Source organism: Heliangelus exortis, chromosome 7 (genome assembly GCF_036169615.1).
Source record: "Heliangelus exortis chromosome 7, bHelExo1.hap1, whole genome shotgun sequence".
NCBI lineage: Eukaryota > Metazoa > Chordata > Aves > Apodiformes > Trochilidae > Heliangelus > Heliangelus exortis.
Window position 1 is genome coordinate 213,705 of NC_092428.1, and position 14,412 is coordinate 228,116.

General features: G+C 47.7%; 2 protein-coding genes across 10 annotated transcripts in view; both read right to left on the reverse strand.

Annotated features, from left to right (window-relative positions):
* The window catches only part of SEC31B (SEC31 homolog B, COPII coat complex component), a 30,062-nt gene extending 20,395 nt beyond the window's left edge, over window positions 1-9,667 (reverse strand). The window contains exons 1-8 of one of the 9 annotated variants that reach the window (XM_071748073.1): window positions 9,515-9,667; window positions 6,887-6,975; window positions 5,141-5,264; window positions 4,151-4,346; window positions 3,343-3,438; window positions 2,123-2,263; window positions 1,491-1,633; window positions 1,125-1,224 (exon numbers count right to left, since the gene is read on the reverse strand). In XM_071748073.1, coding sequence (XP_071604174.1) covers window positions 1,125-1,224; window positions 1,491-1,633; window positions 2,123-2,263; window positions 3,343-3,438; window positions 4,151-4,346; window positions 5,141-5,264; window positions 6,887-6,965 — 879 coding nt within the window. In that variant the 5' untranslated portion in view covers window positions 6,966-6,975; window positions 9,515-9,667. Of the gene's footprint in view, window positions 1-1,124; window positions 1,225-1,490; window positions 1,634-2,122; window positions 2,264-3,342; window positions 3,439-4,150; window positions 4,347-5,140; window positions 5,265-6,886; window positions 6,976-7,069; window positions 7,116-7,306; window positions 7,880-8,951 lie in introns of those variants that run through there. The other 8 variants (XM_071748070.1, XM_071748074.1, XM_071748076.1 and 5 more) reach the window with 8 other exon arrangements.
* A 1,691-nt stretch (window positions 9,668-11,358) lies between these two features.
* NDUFB8 (NADH:ubiquinone oxidoreductase subunit B8) lies at window positions 11,359-14,049 on the reverse strand. Its single transcript, XM_071748152.1, has 5 exons — window positions 13,893-14,049; window positions 13,506-13,632; window positions 12,975-13,074; window positions 12,227-12,382; window positions 11,359-11,590 (listed from the first exon to the last, which is right to left on the reverse strand). Exons 1-5 carry the CDS (start codon window positions 13,984-13,986, stop codon window positions 11,498-11,500), a joined length of 570 nt encoding a protein of 189 aa, XP_071604253.1. The 5' UTR covers window positions 13,987-14,049; the 3' UTR covers window positions 11,359-11,497.
* Window positions 14,050-14,412: the final 363 nt, after the last annotated feature.

The following is a 14,412-nucleotide window of genomic DNA, read 5'->3' on the forward strand; positions in this document are numbered from 1 at the left end:
ACATGAACTTCCTGCCTGATATTGGGCAACTCACTAACACAACCTTGACTTTGAACCTCCAGTTTGTAAAATGCAGAGACTTCCTTTACACCCTGCAGGCACAAAGCCCAGAGAATTGCAGGTTCCTTCTCTGTAGGACCACAATCTGCGTTTTCTGATCCTAGGTATAAAACATTGTGTTTGCTTATATTAAAGTCTGGATTGCTAAATAAAAAACCACAAAAATCCAACAAGCCCAAAATAACAAAACAAACACCCCTCCAAAAAAAGAACCAAAACAACAAAGAAACTGGTCCTTCCCACAGAAACTGGATCAGCCATCCTGCATAACTCTCATGTTTTGGAAACCTTCCCAATTTTTGTAACACCTGAAAATTCTGTGTTCATTATCAAGTCAAGAACAGCCCCCTAGCAACAGTTCATGCACAAATGCCTAAGCTGAATTTGGACTCCACAAATCTATGGCAGCATGCCTAAAGATGAGCAAGCTCCACTAAAATTGTACTTGCAAATTTTTCCACTGAAACACAACGAAAGGACTAGTGAAAAATAGACTTCAGAATGTTTCAGAGTCTGATTCTCTTGTAACCACTAGACATCTGTACAGAGTGGCCATCAAATCCCCTGAAATCACAAGGGCAGCATTTAATGTATTTTATGAAAATGGACTAATCTTTTTTCCATGTCTCCAAGGCAAAGGCAGTAAACTAAGTGAAACTGTCCCACGAAATGAATCCAGCCTGGGGCTCCCAGCTGGACCTCGTTCAGTATTGCTAGAGTGCTTTCCCTGTGCTGTCATCAAGATCAACTGCATGAATTCTGTCCAAAGTTCAAAATTGTTTTATCCAGAAATTCAGCAATGAATGAGAAGATGTGCTGATTTTTTTTTTCCCACAGTCCTATCTGAATTCACACAGATACATCAGAGAAAAGCTCTGCCTGTCTCTATTTGAGTCTGGATATGGACTCCACTCTTACTCACTCCAGACAGGAAGAGTGCAGAAGATATACTGGAGGAACTGATGCTGGCACTCCACAGGGACACAGAGAAGGGACACACAGATAGCACAGCACACAACTCTGGGTAAAGCAGACCACGTGTACTTAGAGCTGTGGTTATGTACCTCTCCCACACTTGGGTTCCAGCACAAGATCCGATTGTCTTTGGCGCTACTCAACAGCAGCTCAGGGTCAGCCTGGCACCAAGAGAGAGAGAGAACTCCCCTAAAATAGATCAGAAAGAAGTCAGTCATACTTCCTACTCAAGTCTACTCCCCCACTCTGTCACCAAGAAAGCAGCAGGAACGCTGCTTAAACTCAGAAAAGCTCCTTCTCACCTCTAGTAGATGAGAACCCAACCCTCAACCACAGATTTATCTGTGAAACAAAATAAAGATAGCAAAACACCACAGTTCTTCTAACGACAGTCTCACAAATGTCTTTTAAAGATGGAGAGCCTTGAAAAGGTACCATAACAAGCAGCCCCCCACCTTGTGTGCTTTTCCAGCTGGCTCAAAGGAGAGGTAGCAAAGCGTAAGTCCCATATTTGGATCATTGGCAGGCGGTCATCCTCAGAGGAAAGCACTAGTTGGGTTGCAACTTCTGGATGCCAGGCCATTCCTGAGCAATGCATCTAGAGACAAAAATAGCAGAGGCTGAGAATTCAGCAAAGCAAGCTGGCAAGGGCACAAATGGGCCAGAGCCACACCATTCTGAACTTAAAACCTGCCTACAACACTTGGCTTAAAGCAATGTCGTGCTGTGGAAGGCAAGTATTTCTACCTTCTCTACAGAGCAAAAAAACCCACTAACCATACAGAAGTTGAAGGACTATTTCAAAGCTTATCTAGGAAGACAGCTGGGATTAAAACACAGGAGGCTTCTCATAAATGAGCTGTAGAAACTGAATGTAAGGCTGCCCTAGTTTTAGGAACAGGTAGGGGTCTTGCTTCTCCATTTCATGAGGGGAAAAAAAGAGAGAAGTGCTTTGATGCTGCAGTTCCAAAAGAACCAGCGCCAACAGCTCCCACAGTAAAAACCCTTCATCCCAATAACCAGGGACACTACTTTGCATTCACACGTGGCATGTTATAAACCTGTCAGAGTTTTTTCTTCCACTCACCCTGTTGCTGTGGTCACTGACTTTGATGATAGGCTCATTCTTCCTGAGGTCCCAAACCACAGCCTTGCCACTGGGGTGAGCGGAGGAGAGGATGTGCTGCACCTGACGATTCCAGGAGACCACACTGATGTCTTCATGAGGCTGCCAAGACAGGAAAGGCCATGCATCCATCATCCCCTTGTAGAGGGAACACTAATCACAGGATTCTGCCATGATCTTACCTGGGGGATCTGAGGATATAGAGATTCTTCTCTTCAGTCACTGAGCAGCTAACTGAGAATAGCAGCGCTGACCAGAAAGACTGGAGAGCACAGAAAATCCTTCACTCAGTATGTACAGTGGACAGTCAGATTCTATGGGGAAATGTCACCTGGAAAAGCACCTCTGCATTTTGGGAGCAGGTACTGTATTCTGCGTTGGCCAAATGTGCCATAAATCAGTCAAGAGAGAACTGCAGGTGAGAGAACATAGATGCATGCTTCTACTCTGACTCCTTGGATGAACTTAAATGGAAGGATGACCTTGTGCAACATTTCAGGAGTGCAGCGAGATGGAAAATGATGAAACATTCAAGGCTAATTGCTGTGGGTGAACCTACTGCAATGCAGGAAATCGGCAAAGAGACAAATGAAGGCTTATTGGAGGAAAAACTTGGCCTGCTTTTAGGTAAGTTTACTACAATTTTTTCCACTTTCAGGAGTTGATTGTCCTGAATAACATTATCAGCATCAGAAGATCAGAAGCTTTTTCCTCTTCAAACTCAGGAAACATTATCTGGGACTAATAGCCAAGATGCATTAAATGGCTCACTGGCTTTGCTAGGGATATTACTTTCATGAGATATGAAAAGCTTCAGCTGAAGCCTGAAGTAAATTCATTCCTCAGAGAAGGTCCAATAAGCCTTCTTAATCCATCACACATGCCCCAGATGGATCAAAGATAAACTGCTCGGTTACTTGATTCAAATCCACAAAGAGCTTACCCATCCATGCAAAGTGCATCCTTCCAGAGCTTGCCAGCCTGCCCCCCTCCCCTTAGAACACTCTTTCCACCTCCTTAGAATGAAGCTGATCAGTCAGTTCTGATTCATCATTCTCCTGACAGATGTCAAGGTCATTCCCCCTTCACAGGCAGACTAGATCAGGTTAACTCCACACACTCACATCTTTTTTTGTTCTGCCTCCTGAGGTATAAAACAGCAAGATATAAAACTTGTTTACCTGTGATTTTGTCCCTGGAGTCATAGGCACACTGAAGTTATTCAAGTCCCAGATGAAAATTTCAGAATCATTGGCTCCAGAAGCCAAGAGGTTACTCTGCAGAAAAAGTAAAAGCTCAGCTGAGTTTCACAGGGAAAGAGGGTGGATTTCTTAAAAATAAGCGTAAGTTGAAAATCCAAAAGTTTCCAAAGTCAGATGAGAGCTGCATTCCACAGCCACTGGTAACCAGACAATACTAACCAGCTGAGCACTTCTCTGACCTCTGTGCCTTCAGCTGTGCCATGGTACAGACCCCTCTAAAGTTTGTCTAGCAAGCTAGATGTTACTCATCATGAAATTCTGCCACAGGCCTGGGAGCCACTGTCCCTGGCCAGCTGAGCCTTTAGCTCTGCATCCTGGCACCAAGGACATTTCTTCTCTGAAGATGCACAGAAGGCTCCCCACAAGGGTATGCAGACAACTTTCAATTTGCCTTTGTGCTACCACAAGAACTTGTGTTCTGTTCATCACCCACTTCAGCTGATAAGAGCCCTACTGAATCAGACACCAACTGAACAAATACAAAGAGTTCTTACTCTAACATGGAACAGTATTTCAAAACACCTTTTTACAGAGGCAAGAGACTTGATCAAGATCAGAGGGGAATTCAATGGTAAAGCTGTGAATAGAACCCAAAGTCTCATGCCACAGCCACCATGTCTCTTTCAGGTTACTTCAGCTTCTGATTCTCGATACACAAAGGAAGAGCATCTTTCTGTAAAATGGAGATTAATTTCAATTTGGTTGTAAGTATCTTAATGTTGCCTACCTGGAAAGGGTTGAAGTCAAGGGCTCGAACAGGACCTGAATGCTTTTCTGTCTGCCCAATCACAGCTTCACTCTTTGAAGTCAGAATGTGGTGTGCACTGTACATTGTCAGCACACCATTATCCCCTCCACCAATGATCACACCAGAGGGCTCTGGGGACCCATTTCCAAAGTTACCCCAGACCAGCTTATGAAACCTAAAAAAGAAGAAAATAAAGCTATCGTAGGCCAGAGTGGTGGAAGCCAAGACACCCTCTGCATTACCAAAAACCACATCCATGTTCTGAGCTATCAAACATAACCATCAGTCTGCACCATCTACATAACCATTTCCCTTTGAAGATGACTGTGGCTCTTACATGGAAAAAAGGAAGTGAGCTTCCTTGCAAAGACTCTCATGGAGGACTTAAAAAAGAGAACCAGTCTGTCTCTTTTCTTCTTTCTTTGTTTTGTTTCTTCCTCCCTTAAAATGCTTATAACCTCATATGAGATTTGGTGGTGAATTACACTAACCCACAGTATATACATAAAATTAGATTGCAGGAGTACATGCCTTCCTTTCCAGAGCTATTATCTGAAAAACATGTTTATCCAGCCTAAAAGCTGCTATTTACAAACCAAGGCTGTGTTTCACATCACCCACACTGATGAGCCTAAGAAATCACCTTGTCTCAGAAAGCTGGAAGAGAAGTTTCACTCTGCCTCTGGTCTCCTTATTGCAAACCAATAGCCCCCAACAAATTCACCTGACACAGAATGACTCTCCTGACTGACAACCCTGTAGGTCCTGTCAGGCTTCTCCAACAGTCCAGCTGCTGCACTTCTACACCCAGCACAATCTGTGTCCACAAACACGTTCAGTTCTTGAAGACAGAGGTCGATTGATGTAAAAGATCACTTTATACCCCCAAAATATGATCTCCTCCTCTCTTGTACCAGAAAAACCCTTTTCAGTTCCACGGATTGACACGTTGATGTGAGCCCCTGGTACCTGTTTGAGGCAGTAAGTGTTCCTTTCTGCTTCATGTCTAGAGAGGGATCCCTGAAGTCAACCTCAAATATTTCCAAAGTGGCATTTGTACTGAAGGATGCATCCAGTTGTTGGGCAGATGTTCCTAGCAGAAGTGAAGGCAAAACAATGGGTACATTTTTTTGAAGAGCATGAGATACAGAAAGAGCAAAGCACTGGATCCCTGTTCTTCATGGCCAACACAACCTGGGCTGTACCTGTTCAAGGAGAGGATACCTCTGAATACCTCAGAAAAGGGAACCAACCATTACTACAACTTTAAAAGAAATTAGAACTTCTTCAAGAAATTCTAGGCACCAGGGTCAGTGTTGTGCATGCACCTCCCTGTCCTGGGATAAGTGCCATGAATGTATGCTCTCCTCCAAGCAGCCATAGCTTCTGGTATTAACTCCATACCTAAATTACAAATGCAGCTGCAGCACTAAACCCTGATACAAGTATGATACCAAATTCTTCTGTCTATTGCTCCTCAGCCATATGCCTTGATCAAACCTTCTAAACCTGCTCTACAGCAAAAGTTCTTCAACCACAGCCAAGTGAACACTCCCCAGCGACCCAGAGACAGCAGTCACACACTGGTGGATTCCTTCCTTCTCCCTTGGCCTACAAGATGAATGCTAAAAATAGATTTCCCATTGCCTAGTGGGACACTGCCAGGCAAACAGGCACTCAGTTCCCACAGAGGTGCTCTGTGACTGCCTGCAGCATGGAAACTGCCCAGGAGACTATTAAAAAGCAGTACAAATCATGAAACTCTGCAATTCCTGCTCTAAAGCAGACTGAAGCCAAGACCTTTGGTCCAACCAAGATTCTTTCCTTATCAGAGAAACACAGACTATCTACCCCAAAATGGTAATGCTATTTTTAAGGCAACAGCCAAAAATTTGGCACTTTTTTTTTTTTTTGGACAGTCATCCCTGGAAAAAAAAAAAAAAAAAAAAAAAAAAAAAAAAAAAAAAAAAAAAAAAGCAGCCAAATAAAATGGCAGCACTGCACAACCCAGGCAAGAGGCAGACACGAGTGGTTCTCACACTGTCCAGACAACCCCCAGCCTTTGGTTCCACACAGGCAGCACACTCATCCACTGCAAGCTCAGTGAAGAGGCTGACTGTGCTTCAGGAAATAAAATTATTACAACAATAGTGAAAAATTAGTAGTATCAACAAAATTCTAAATTAAAAGTTTTGCAGAAATATTGAAAATTGAATAATAACCAAAACATGAAGCCTCAGGGAGAAGATATTTAAATTATTTGAATGTCAAACCATGTGATAATGTTTTATCTTATGTTTAATCTTTTTATCTTAATGTTTTATTTAAAAGTAAAAATGAGCTTAAAGAAACATGATTAGAATTAACTTTTTTTTTTTTTCCTACAGACAAACCACGTAATCTTACTTTGTTTTAACTGTTATAACAAGAAGGTGTTGGAATCCATGCAGACTTAATTAGAAGTTAGATCAAAAAAAGCCATGTATTCACCCTTTGAGAAAAATCACTGGCCTTTAAGGCATCAAAGATAGGCATAAAAATAATCCTCTACAGGTCACTTAAAAAATAAAAAGTAAGAATGTGATGTTTTTGGTACAGTGCTTGAAGTTTTCCAGAGACTATTAAGGTAGGAACTGTTGACAGCTAAAGCAAATACAACTCTACATGAAATCTGTGAATCATTCTTTAATTTCCACAAATTGTGAAGAACTTTACCTGTTGCCAGATAAATGGGGTGGTGGTTTGCTGGGCTCCATGCCTGGACAGCTGTTCGCTCAATTTCCTTTAGCTTCATTTTCCAGGCTCTAGAAGAAATTTCACACAGTGGTTAGAACAGCCAGATAAAGTCCACATGAAAATAATCACAGCAGTAACACAATATCCCCCTTACAAAAGTACCATGGGAACAGATGCCTTTCAATGGAGAGAAGTTGCTTGTTACTTCCTGAGCTAGTGAATAGTTTCACAGGAATTAATTCAGGAATTTTAGAATCCATGAAATAACCCAATCAGGAACTAGGAAAATAATCTGGTTGCAGATTTTTTTTTCTTATATAGCCCTTTTTTTTTTTTTCCATATACTCTGATTACAGGAGACTGTCCATAAAAGGAAAGGGATTAAATTAAACAACATACTCAGGTCTTCAATCCAGGCTCTTTTAAATCATCTGAAGAAATTAATTTACAGAAATGTATTTGCAAAGCACTAGGTGCTCTCTCTGAACAAGCTGATGTCTGTCACTATATACAAAGGCAAAAAGGGAGAAGTCTCAGGGCAGTCTAAATTCCAAACAGAGAAGTGATGTGGCAACATAAAACAAAGTACAAAGCTATCACGTGCCAGACCAGTTAATGTACTTTGTTCTTGTTCCTTTGAGAAGTGAAAGGAAAAAAATTCACTTGACTTTCTGCTTGACTTTGTAAATGGTAGAAGGTGAGAAGAAGTGACCTGGAAGTAACCACTGGATTTCAATCTCAGCTCTGACATCAGTTCCTTTTATTTAATCTGCATAGATCAGCTGACACCTGTGAAATGGGGACACAACTTCCCCGTGTCACAGGGGAGAGGTTAGCTGGGCAATCATGCAGCAGGATAATAAAGTCAAACAGCAGCAGCAGGAGGCTGCAAAACAGAATATAAAGACAAATTATCATTCCACGTAGAGTCCCATTCTTGCTGAGGGGAAAGCACCCAGCACCTCTCCCCAGACTGTGACAAAGTTTGAAAAGGCATCCTGTGGTTTATATGAAGCTGTGGCCTCCTGGAGCCAGATAAGAAGCCAAGAGATTACAGTATCACAGCATCTTTCAAACACCTCCTGCCTGTGCAGCCCCACTGCAGCTGGGGTTCTGCAGGGGTGCAGCAGCACCTCCTCCTCTTCAAGCCAGCGGCCTCCGAGTTTGGAAGGACAGAAAAGTTTGATTCGACTCTTTTATTCTGTGAGAACTGGTGGTGCGGGTGTCCCTGTCCCGCGCAGATCCCAGCGCTGCCACGGGAAACTTCAGGGAGGGGTTGCCCTCTGCTGTCACCTCCCAAAATAGCACCCAGGGCTTCTGAGGAAACTCAGGCTTTTCTCAGGGCCTCTGATTAATTAATCATGACAATTCTCCCTTCTGGTACAGACATCCGATTACTAATGCTTTAGCCAACCTCAGAGCCGAGGCCGGGGACAGCAGGAGCATCCCCCCCAGCCCTGTTTTCCTGTACAGTGTCCTTGAAGAGTAACACAGCCCAGCAGGCTCCCCACCATGGGGAACAGGAGAGCACACAGATAAAGACACAAAAGTAACAGCACGTGTGAAAAAATCGTGATGAACCATGCAAACAGCGCTGACGGAGGCAAAGCCTCCTCACCTGTGCTAACTTGAAACACCTGTGGTATTGTAAAAGGCCACAGTTGATGCTGTAGCAGCTAATTGGCCCTCAAACCTGCCATGATAATCACCTCTCGCATCACTCCCTTGCACCACCCAAATGCTGTCAATCAGAAGTCCCCTCCTACTGACTTTCCCAATCCTCCTCCTGCCCCCCGGGCACCAAACCATTCCGTTCTGCACAGTTCCTGCCGATGCCCGAGCACAGCACAAACCGATAGCCTGATCCCCTCAGCTAAAGGTAAAACTGGGCCAGCGGGACAGAAAAGACTCGTCCCAAGGTCACCCAGGTAACAAGCAGCCACCCTGAGACCAGCACAAAGCCTCCCAGCCACGACAGCACGGTTAGCACAAAGGTGCCCCACAGTTTCCACACCCAACGTCAATGTAAAGCCTCTGCACCGACCTGGCGCTCGCAGCTCCCCGGTACCCCACAGCCAGGCTGCTCGCAGGACTGCTCGCTATAAATCCCGGCTACGGGAGCAGAGGGACGCTAATCTCAGCTAATCATCGGTATGCTCAAGGCGGGGCTGTTCCAGGGCAGGCCTCAGCACGTTCTTCCGTGACAGCTATCACGGTCTACACAGAAACTTCCTGCGCTCCGATGACGCTCAAAAAGCCACGGCCAAGCACAGACACTGTGTCGGGTCAGCACCGGGGCGTCAAGGGGAGAGCACCGAGGGAGAGGGAAGGCCTGGGGGAGAGCACTGACCTGGGACACCGGGTGCCACACAACAGGCCCTGGGCCTCGCCAGCGGCCACCCCGCTGCCCCCGGCGGAGCGGAAACAAGGCCCGGGGCTCCCGGAACCCGAGCACAGAGCCGGGCCGGGGGGCGAGGGTCCGGCCTGGGGACCCGCAGGTGCCGGGGCTGAGGGTCGGGAGAGGCGGGTCAGGAGGAGGAGCAGCCGCCCGGGGCCGGGGCGAGCGGAGCGGAGGTGCTGGGGAGACGGTTCGGCCGCGGCCCTTACCGCTGACTGGACTGGAGCGGACTGGGCCGGGCTGGCTCGACCCGCACCCGACACCTTCCGCAGCCCAGCCCTGACGACGGCGGCCGCCGGGAGCCGAAAAGCCGCGGCCCGCGAAGCGCCTCCCGTCGCCCCGCCCCTCAGCGCCTGCGCGGGGTGTGGCGGTGGTGGCCAAGCCCCCCCACGGGGACAGCCCCGTCCCGTCCCATCCCATCCCCGGGATGGGATACCCCCCAGCCGCAAGCACTTCACTTGCCAGGAAAAAATAAATGCAGGCGGGCCCAGACCCTCTTCTCTCGGCTCTCTCCCGTTTCAGACCAAGTTTGCCTGGACTACAAACCCCGTTTTTAAGGTTTCCTGAGCCCTATTCTCTGCCCCCGGAAGAAAAACATCTTTAAGTTAGTGGTTAGATACAGCCTGGGTGTACAACCGGGCAGCCACGTGTCGGGCTGGCCCTCAGCCTCCCTCTGACACCACGATAAGGCTCCTATCACTGCTCTCCTCCTCTTCATTTTACTTGAAGGCTCTTTAATAAAACCCTCTCACCACATAGTACATCGTGCTGCCACTTATACCACACAGCTGTAATTCTGCTTAACATAACACCCTGTAACCAAACTCTGTTTCAGGGTCTCCATAGCTCAAAACCCTTTAAAAACCCTTCTGGGGTAAAACAGGATTGTCTGTAATTTAAAAGTAAGCACGTCTGTAACCAGAGGAGAAGGTGGTGGCTTACAGAGCTGTGAGGAGTGCTGACTGCTCAGCACCTCCAAAGACCTGAGTTTTACTTATGGATACAGATTCATTTGCCCTTGCATTCAATCATGTAATTCCCTCAAACACACATCCTTAGAGAAAGCCCTACACAGAGATCTAGCTAACCACCATCCTTTGGTTTGGGGTTAAAAACCCCTAGACTGAAAAATCTCAACTTGCTGTCTTCATATATTTGCTGCTAACTGTGAGTTGTGACAGGGCACTGAGAGCACAGCACCCAGCAGAGCCCAAGCCCCTCACCTCCTGTTATCACCCAGCCAAACAGTGGGGTCTAAGACAGCACAGGGGAGCTGAGAGAACTCTCTCACTGTAAATCAGTAATGAAAGTACTGTCCCTCAAAAAAATAAGGGGAAAAAATATATATTAAAGGAAGAGCGGATGAGAGAAAAATCTAGGAGCCTAATAAAACTTTAACTTTTCCAAACAAATTGCTGATCAAGCCACAGGAGGCCCCAGAGCAGTGGTGTGCAGTGGTTTCATGAGCACTCCAGCCCATGAACTGGAGTTCTCCAGCCCTGGTGGATAAGCTCAGGCCATGCAGGAGCAAGCCTGGGCACCCAGGTCAGGTGGCTCAGGTGCAGCAGGACAGGTGGTGCCTGAGCTGGACTCAATGACTATCCCTTCCATACCACTGATGTCCACAGCTCTGTCAGCTCCAGCCTCCACACTACTCAGCTCTGTGCCTCTCCCTATGGCTTGTGCATGTTCCACTTGAGAGGGGGCCTGAGCAGAAAGAGATGAAAAACCAAAGCCAAACCCCAGTGAGGGCGGGCAGTTGCTCACATGGATGAGCTCCCAAGCACTGGCACCTGCCAGCCTGCTTCTGCCTGACATTTTGCTCTACAAGATGACACTCCAGTTCAAATCTCAGCAGCCCCTGCAGCAAGCCACTTGGTGACAGGCAGTATCTCCTACACAAATAGGAATGTCTGTGTACAAAAAACAGCAGCAGTCTATCCTAGGACTGCTCTGAGAAGTTTGCCTGTACCCAAAAATAGAGGAGGTCATGCAATGCCACTCACTGGCCACTGTGCAGCCCTCTCACACCAACAGAAGATCACTATCAGAGTGGGTATCAGGGATATATTTCACTGCAGTGAGTGGTTGAACATTGCAGAACAAGCATTAACATCTGCCAGGGTGAAGAGCAGAGAAGATGCCAGCCCCAGCAGAGGTGGCAGAGGAGCAAGGTAACTCTTCCACAACCTTCAGATCTCATAGTGTGTCACTGCTGGTGGCTCTTTACTGGGGTCTCCTCCTCTCTCCAGATACAGGTCATTGAAGGGATATTGCTTCGGTCCCTACAAGGAGAGACAGAGAGTGGCAGATTCACCACACTTGCCAACCAAATTAAGGGGAAAATGTCCCATCCCACCCTACCCCACCCAAATCAAGGCTTGTAATTTACAACTGTGCTTCAGCAGGAATGCTAGTGCACAATGTAAACAAATTCAGAGCCAAAAGTCTTGGTATAAACCCATGTCCTTAAACAGTAATATCAGGGTGGTCTTTCATTTAATCTTAACGAACAGTTCATTTCACAGCATGAGGGTAATACGTTGCAAAAGCTGTTGGTGTGTTCAGCTGTACTTTTCAGAAGTACATTCCAAATGATCCACATCACAAGCTACAGCTGAAAACATAGTGCAAGAGAAGAGACAAAACTTCTTCCTCTAGCAGATACACCCAGGGAAGGAGAACACTGGGGCCAGAGAAGGGATGTTGTAAGTGGCACAGCTTAAAAAGATTTCTCTGTGAACAGTAACTTCTTGCTATGAAACAACACCTGTGAGCTGAGCCAGGTCAGCCAACAGAACACCTCAGCAGCAGGGTTTGTGTTCACTCACACCCAGCTCCAGCCAACCCACTGTTCTGGGCATCAGCAGTGACAAAAGGCACAGCTGCTCTCCCTCTGGTCACCCAGGGGTGTCACTCACCACAGGCCTGTAAGATGGATAGATCTCTCCAAGAGCAAACATGACCAGCATGGTTCCCAGGAAGACAAGAAAGTGTTTCCTCATGATGTGCCAGGGAACTGGAGTGGGGGAGGTATCGACCCGGTTCCGAATGTACATGTCAAAGTTCCAGTGCATCTGAAGAGCCAAGGAAAACACTGCACGTTTACCAACACTGATCAAGATGCTTTTATCAAGGCAAGAAATGCTTTGCAGCATTCACAAGGCTGCCAGAAGTTGTTTAATTTCTACCACACAAGGGAAGATCGAGTTGCAGTGGAGGGGATTTGCAGCAACTTGCCCCTTGCAGTGAAACTCAGGAGCCCCAGTTCTAGCTTATGTTTATACCTGTGCTTAAGTACAGGGTAGCAGGAGCTTTTATTTATATCCATTGTCATGGCAACTCAGATCTGTTCCCCTCATTTATGAAGTTCAGTAACATGCCCAAAATGTTTCAAAAAAGGAAGCTACTTAAGTAACAGCTACTTCCACTGTACCGAAAGGACCTCACTGGCATGAGGGCTGCTTTGATAAATGATTCTGAACCAAGCTCTCACAGTGAGTCAAAACAGGCAAAGAAAGTGGGTGAGGCTTTCTAATTCCTGCAGAGAAACTGAAGTGTGTAAAGTTATACACAGAATCAAACTGAGAGCACTGACTAGATGTGCAGGATAGCATTTAGTAACAATAACATTGCAACCACAATGAAAAGTGCCACCAGCATTCCTACCGGCTGTCCCCAGTTATGCCTCAAATCCTGCTGGTCCCACTGGTACCAGGGGTCTCTCTCATGAAGAGACTTGTTAGGGAGCTTGGGGTAGTCACCATATCTGTGAGAAGCAGACAAAAAGCCAAAGACACAAGAAATCTGTATTAATATAGATAGATTTTGTAGGAGACACCATAGGACAGGCCTATGGAGAACACAAACATTGTTTTTATAGCTCCTACATATATACATTTTTATCTGCAACTCACACAACCATCAGCCTGACACCAGCCCTGGGGAGCATCCCATGAAGTGACCTTTTGGGGCTACAATAGCAGGAAGAAAACCCAAGATTATCTGGAATAATTATCTGTACTAGCTGTCCAGCAGTTTGCACATCCAAGCATCCCCCCGACTTTGATGTTTGCCCCCAGAAACCCTTCTTCCCGTTGCAGTCAGTTTCTCAGTCAGTATTTTATTCCCCCAGGTAATTCCCAGGTGTTTCAGCACAGTGCTGTGTGCCCCTGGAGCCCCTGAGCAGGGACAGCTCACCCGAAGCCCTCGTCGGGGTAGGGCTCGTAGTCCTCCACCCTCATGTTGTACTTCTTGGCAGCTGCCGCCCGCTCCTCCGGTGTCCGGGGGTAGGGCCCGGGCAGGAGATCCTTGGACATCTCGGATGCTGCCGGGAGAGCAAGCAGTGGGGAGGGACAGGGTTGAGGTTAGGGTAGGGGTTAGGGTTGGGGTTAGGGTTAAGGTTTAGGGTTAGGATTATGGTTAGGGTTTAGGGTTAGTGTCAGGGTTAAGGTTTAGGGTCAGGGGACATCCCGGGGAGGTCGCGCCGTCCCCACCCCCTGGGCCCGTCCCGTCCGCACCGCTGCCCCAAGGACACCCCGGACCCAGTCCCGACACCCGCAGCCCCGCTCCCGCCTCCCCGCTCACCCCCTCGCGTCCCCGGGGGCAGCGCGGCCCGGGCCGCCCAGACGCGAGCGGGTGCCCGGTGCCAGAGGACACGGCGGAACCCGGCGGCAGCCATCGCCTCAGCAACAGCCACCGCGCAGGCGCCGCGGGACGGGGCGGGAAAGATGGCGGAGGGGCGGCCCCGGGACGGGGTGCGGGGTGCTGTGGGGGGAGTTAGGGGGCGCGGGAGGGGTGCGGGCCCCCCGCAGGCCAAACACCGACCGTGTCCCGGGCTGCACCGAGAGAAACGCGGCCATCAGGGCGAGGGAGGGCGGGCAGAGATAGAAACGTCCTCAGGAGCTGGCGTGGCACTGATTCCTGGGAAGGAGCCGTCGTCGTTCTCCTGCTTCCATCCGGGAAGCGCCACGGGGACTTTTTCTGACGTAATAAACAAAACTCCCACAAAAGAGACAAAAACGCGGCGGGGAGCAGCGCCCGTGCCAGCCTCCCCCCGCGCGGGGGCGCTGCTCGCCGCCGCTGCCTCTCCCTCCCTCCCTCTCGA

Excerpts from the sequence above, each read along its gene's own strand:
- NDUFB8 (XM_071748152.1), bottom strand. The coding sequence starts at position 13,986 with ATGGCTGCCGCCGGGTTCCGCCGTGTCCTCTGGCACCGGGCACCCGCT. Across the intron at positions 13,075-13,505 it reads TACCCCGACGAGGGCTTCGG|ATATGGTGACTACCCCAAGC; the intron begins GTGAGCTGTCCC and ends TGCTTCTCACAG. Across the intron at positions 12,383-12,974 it reads GGCATAACTGGGGACAGCCG|ATGCACTGGAACTTTGACAT; the intron begins GTAGGAATGCTG and ends TTGGCTCTTCAG.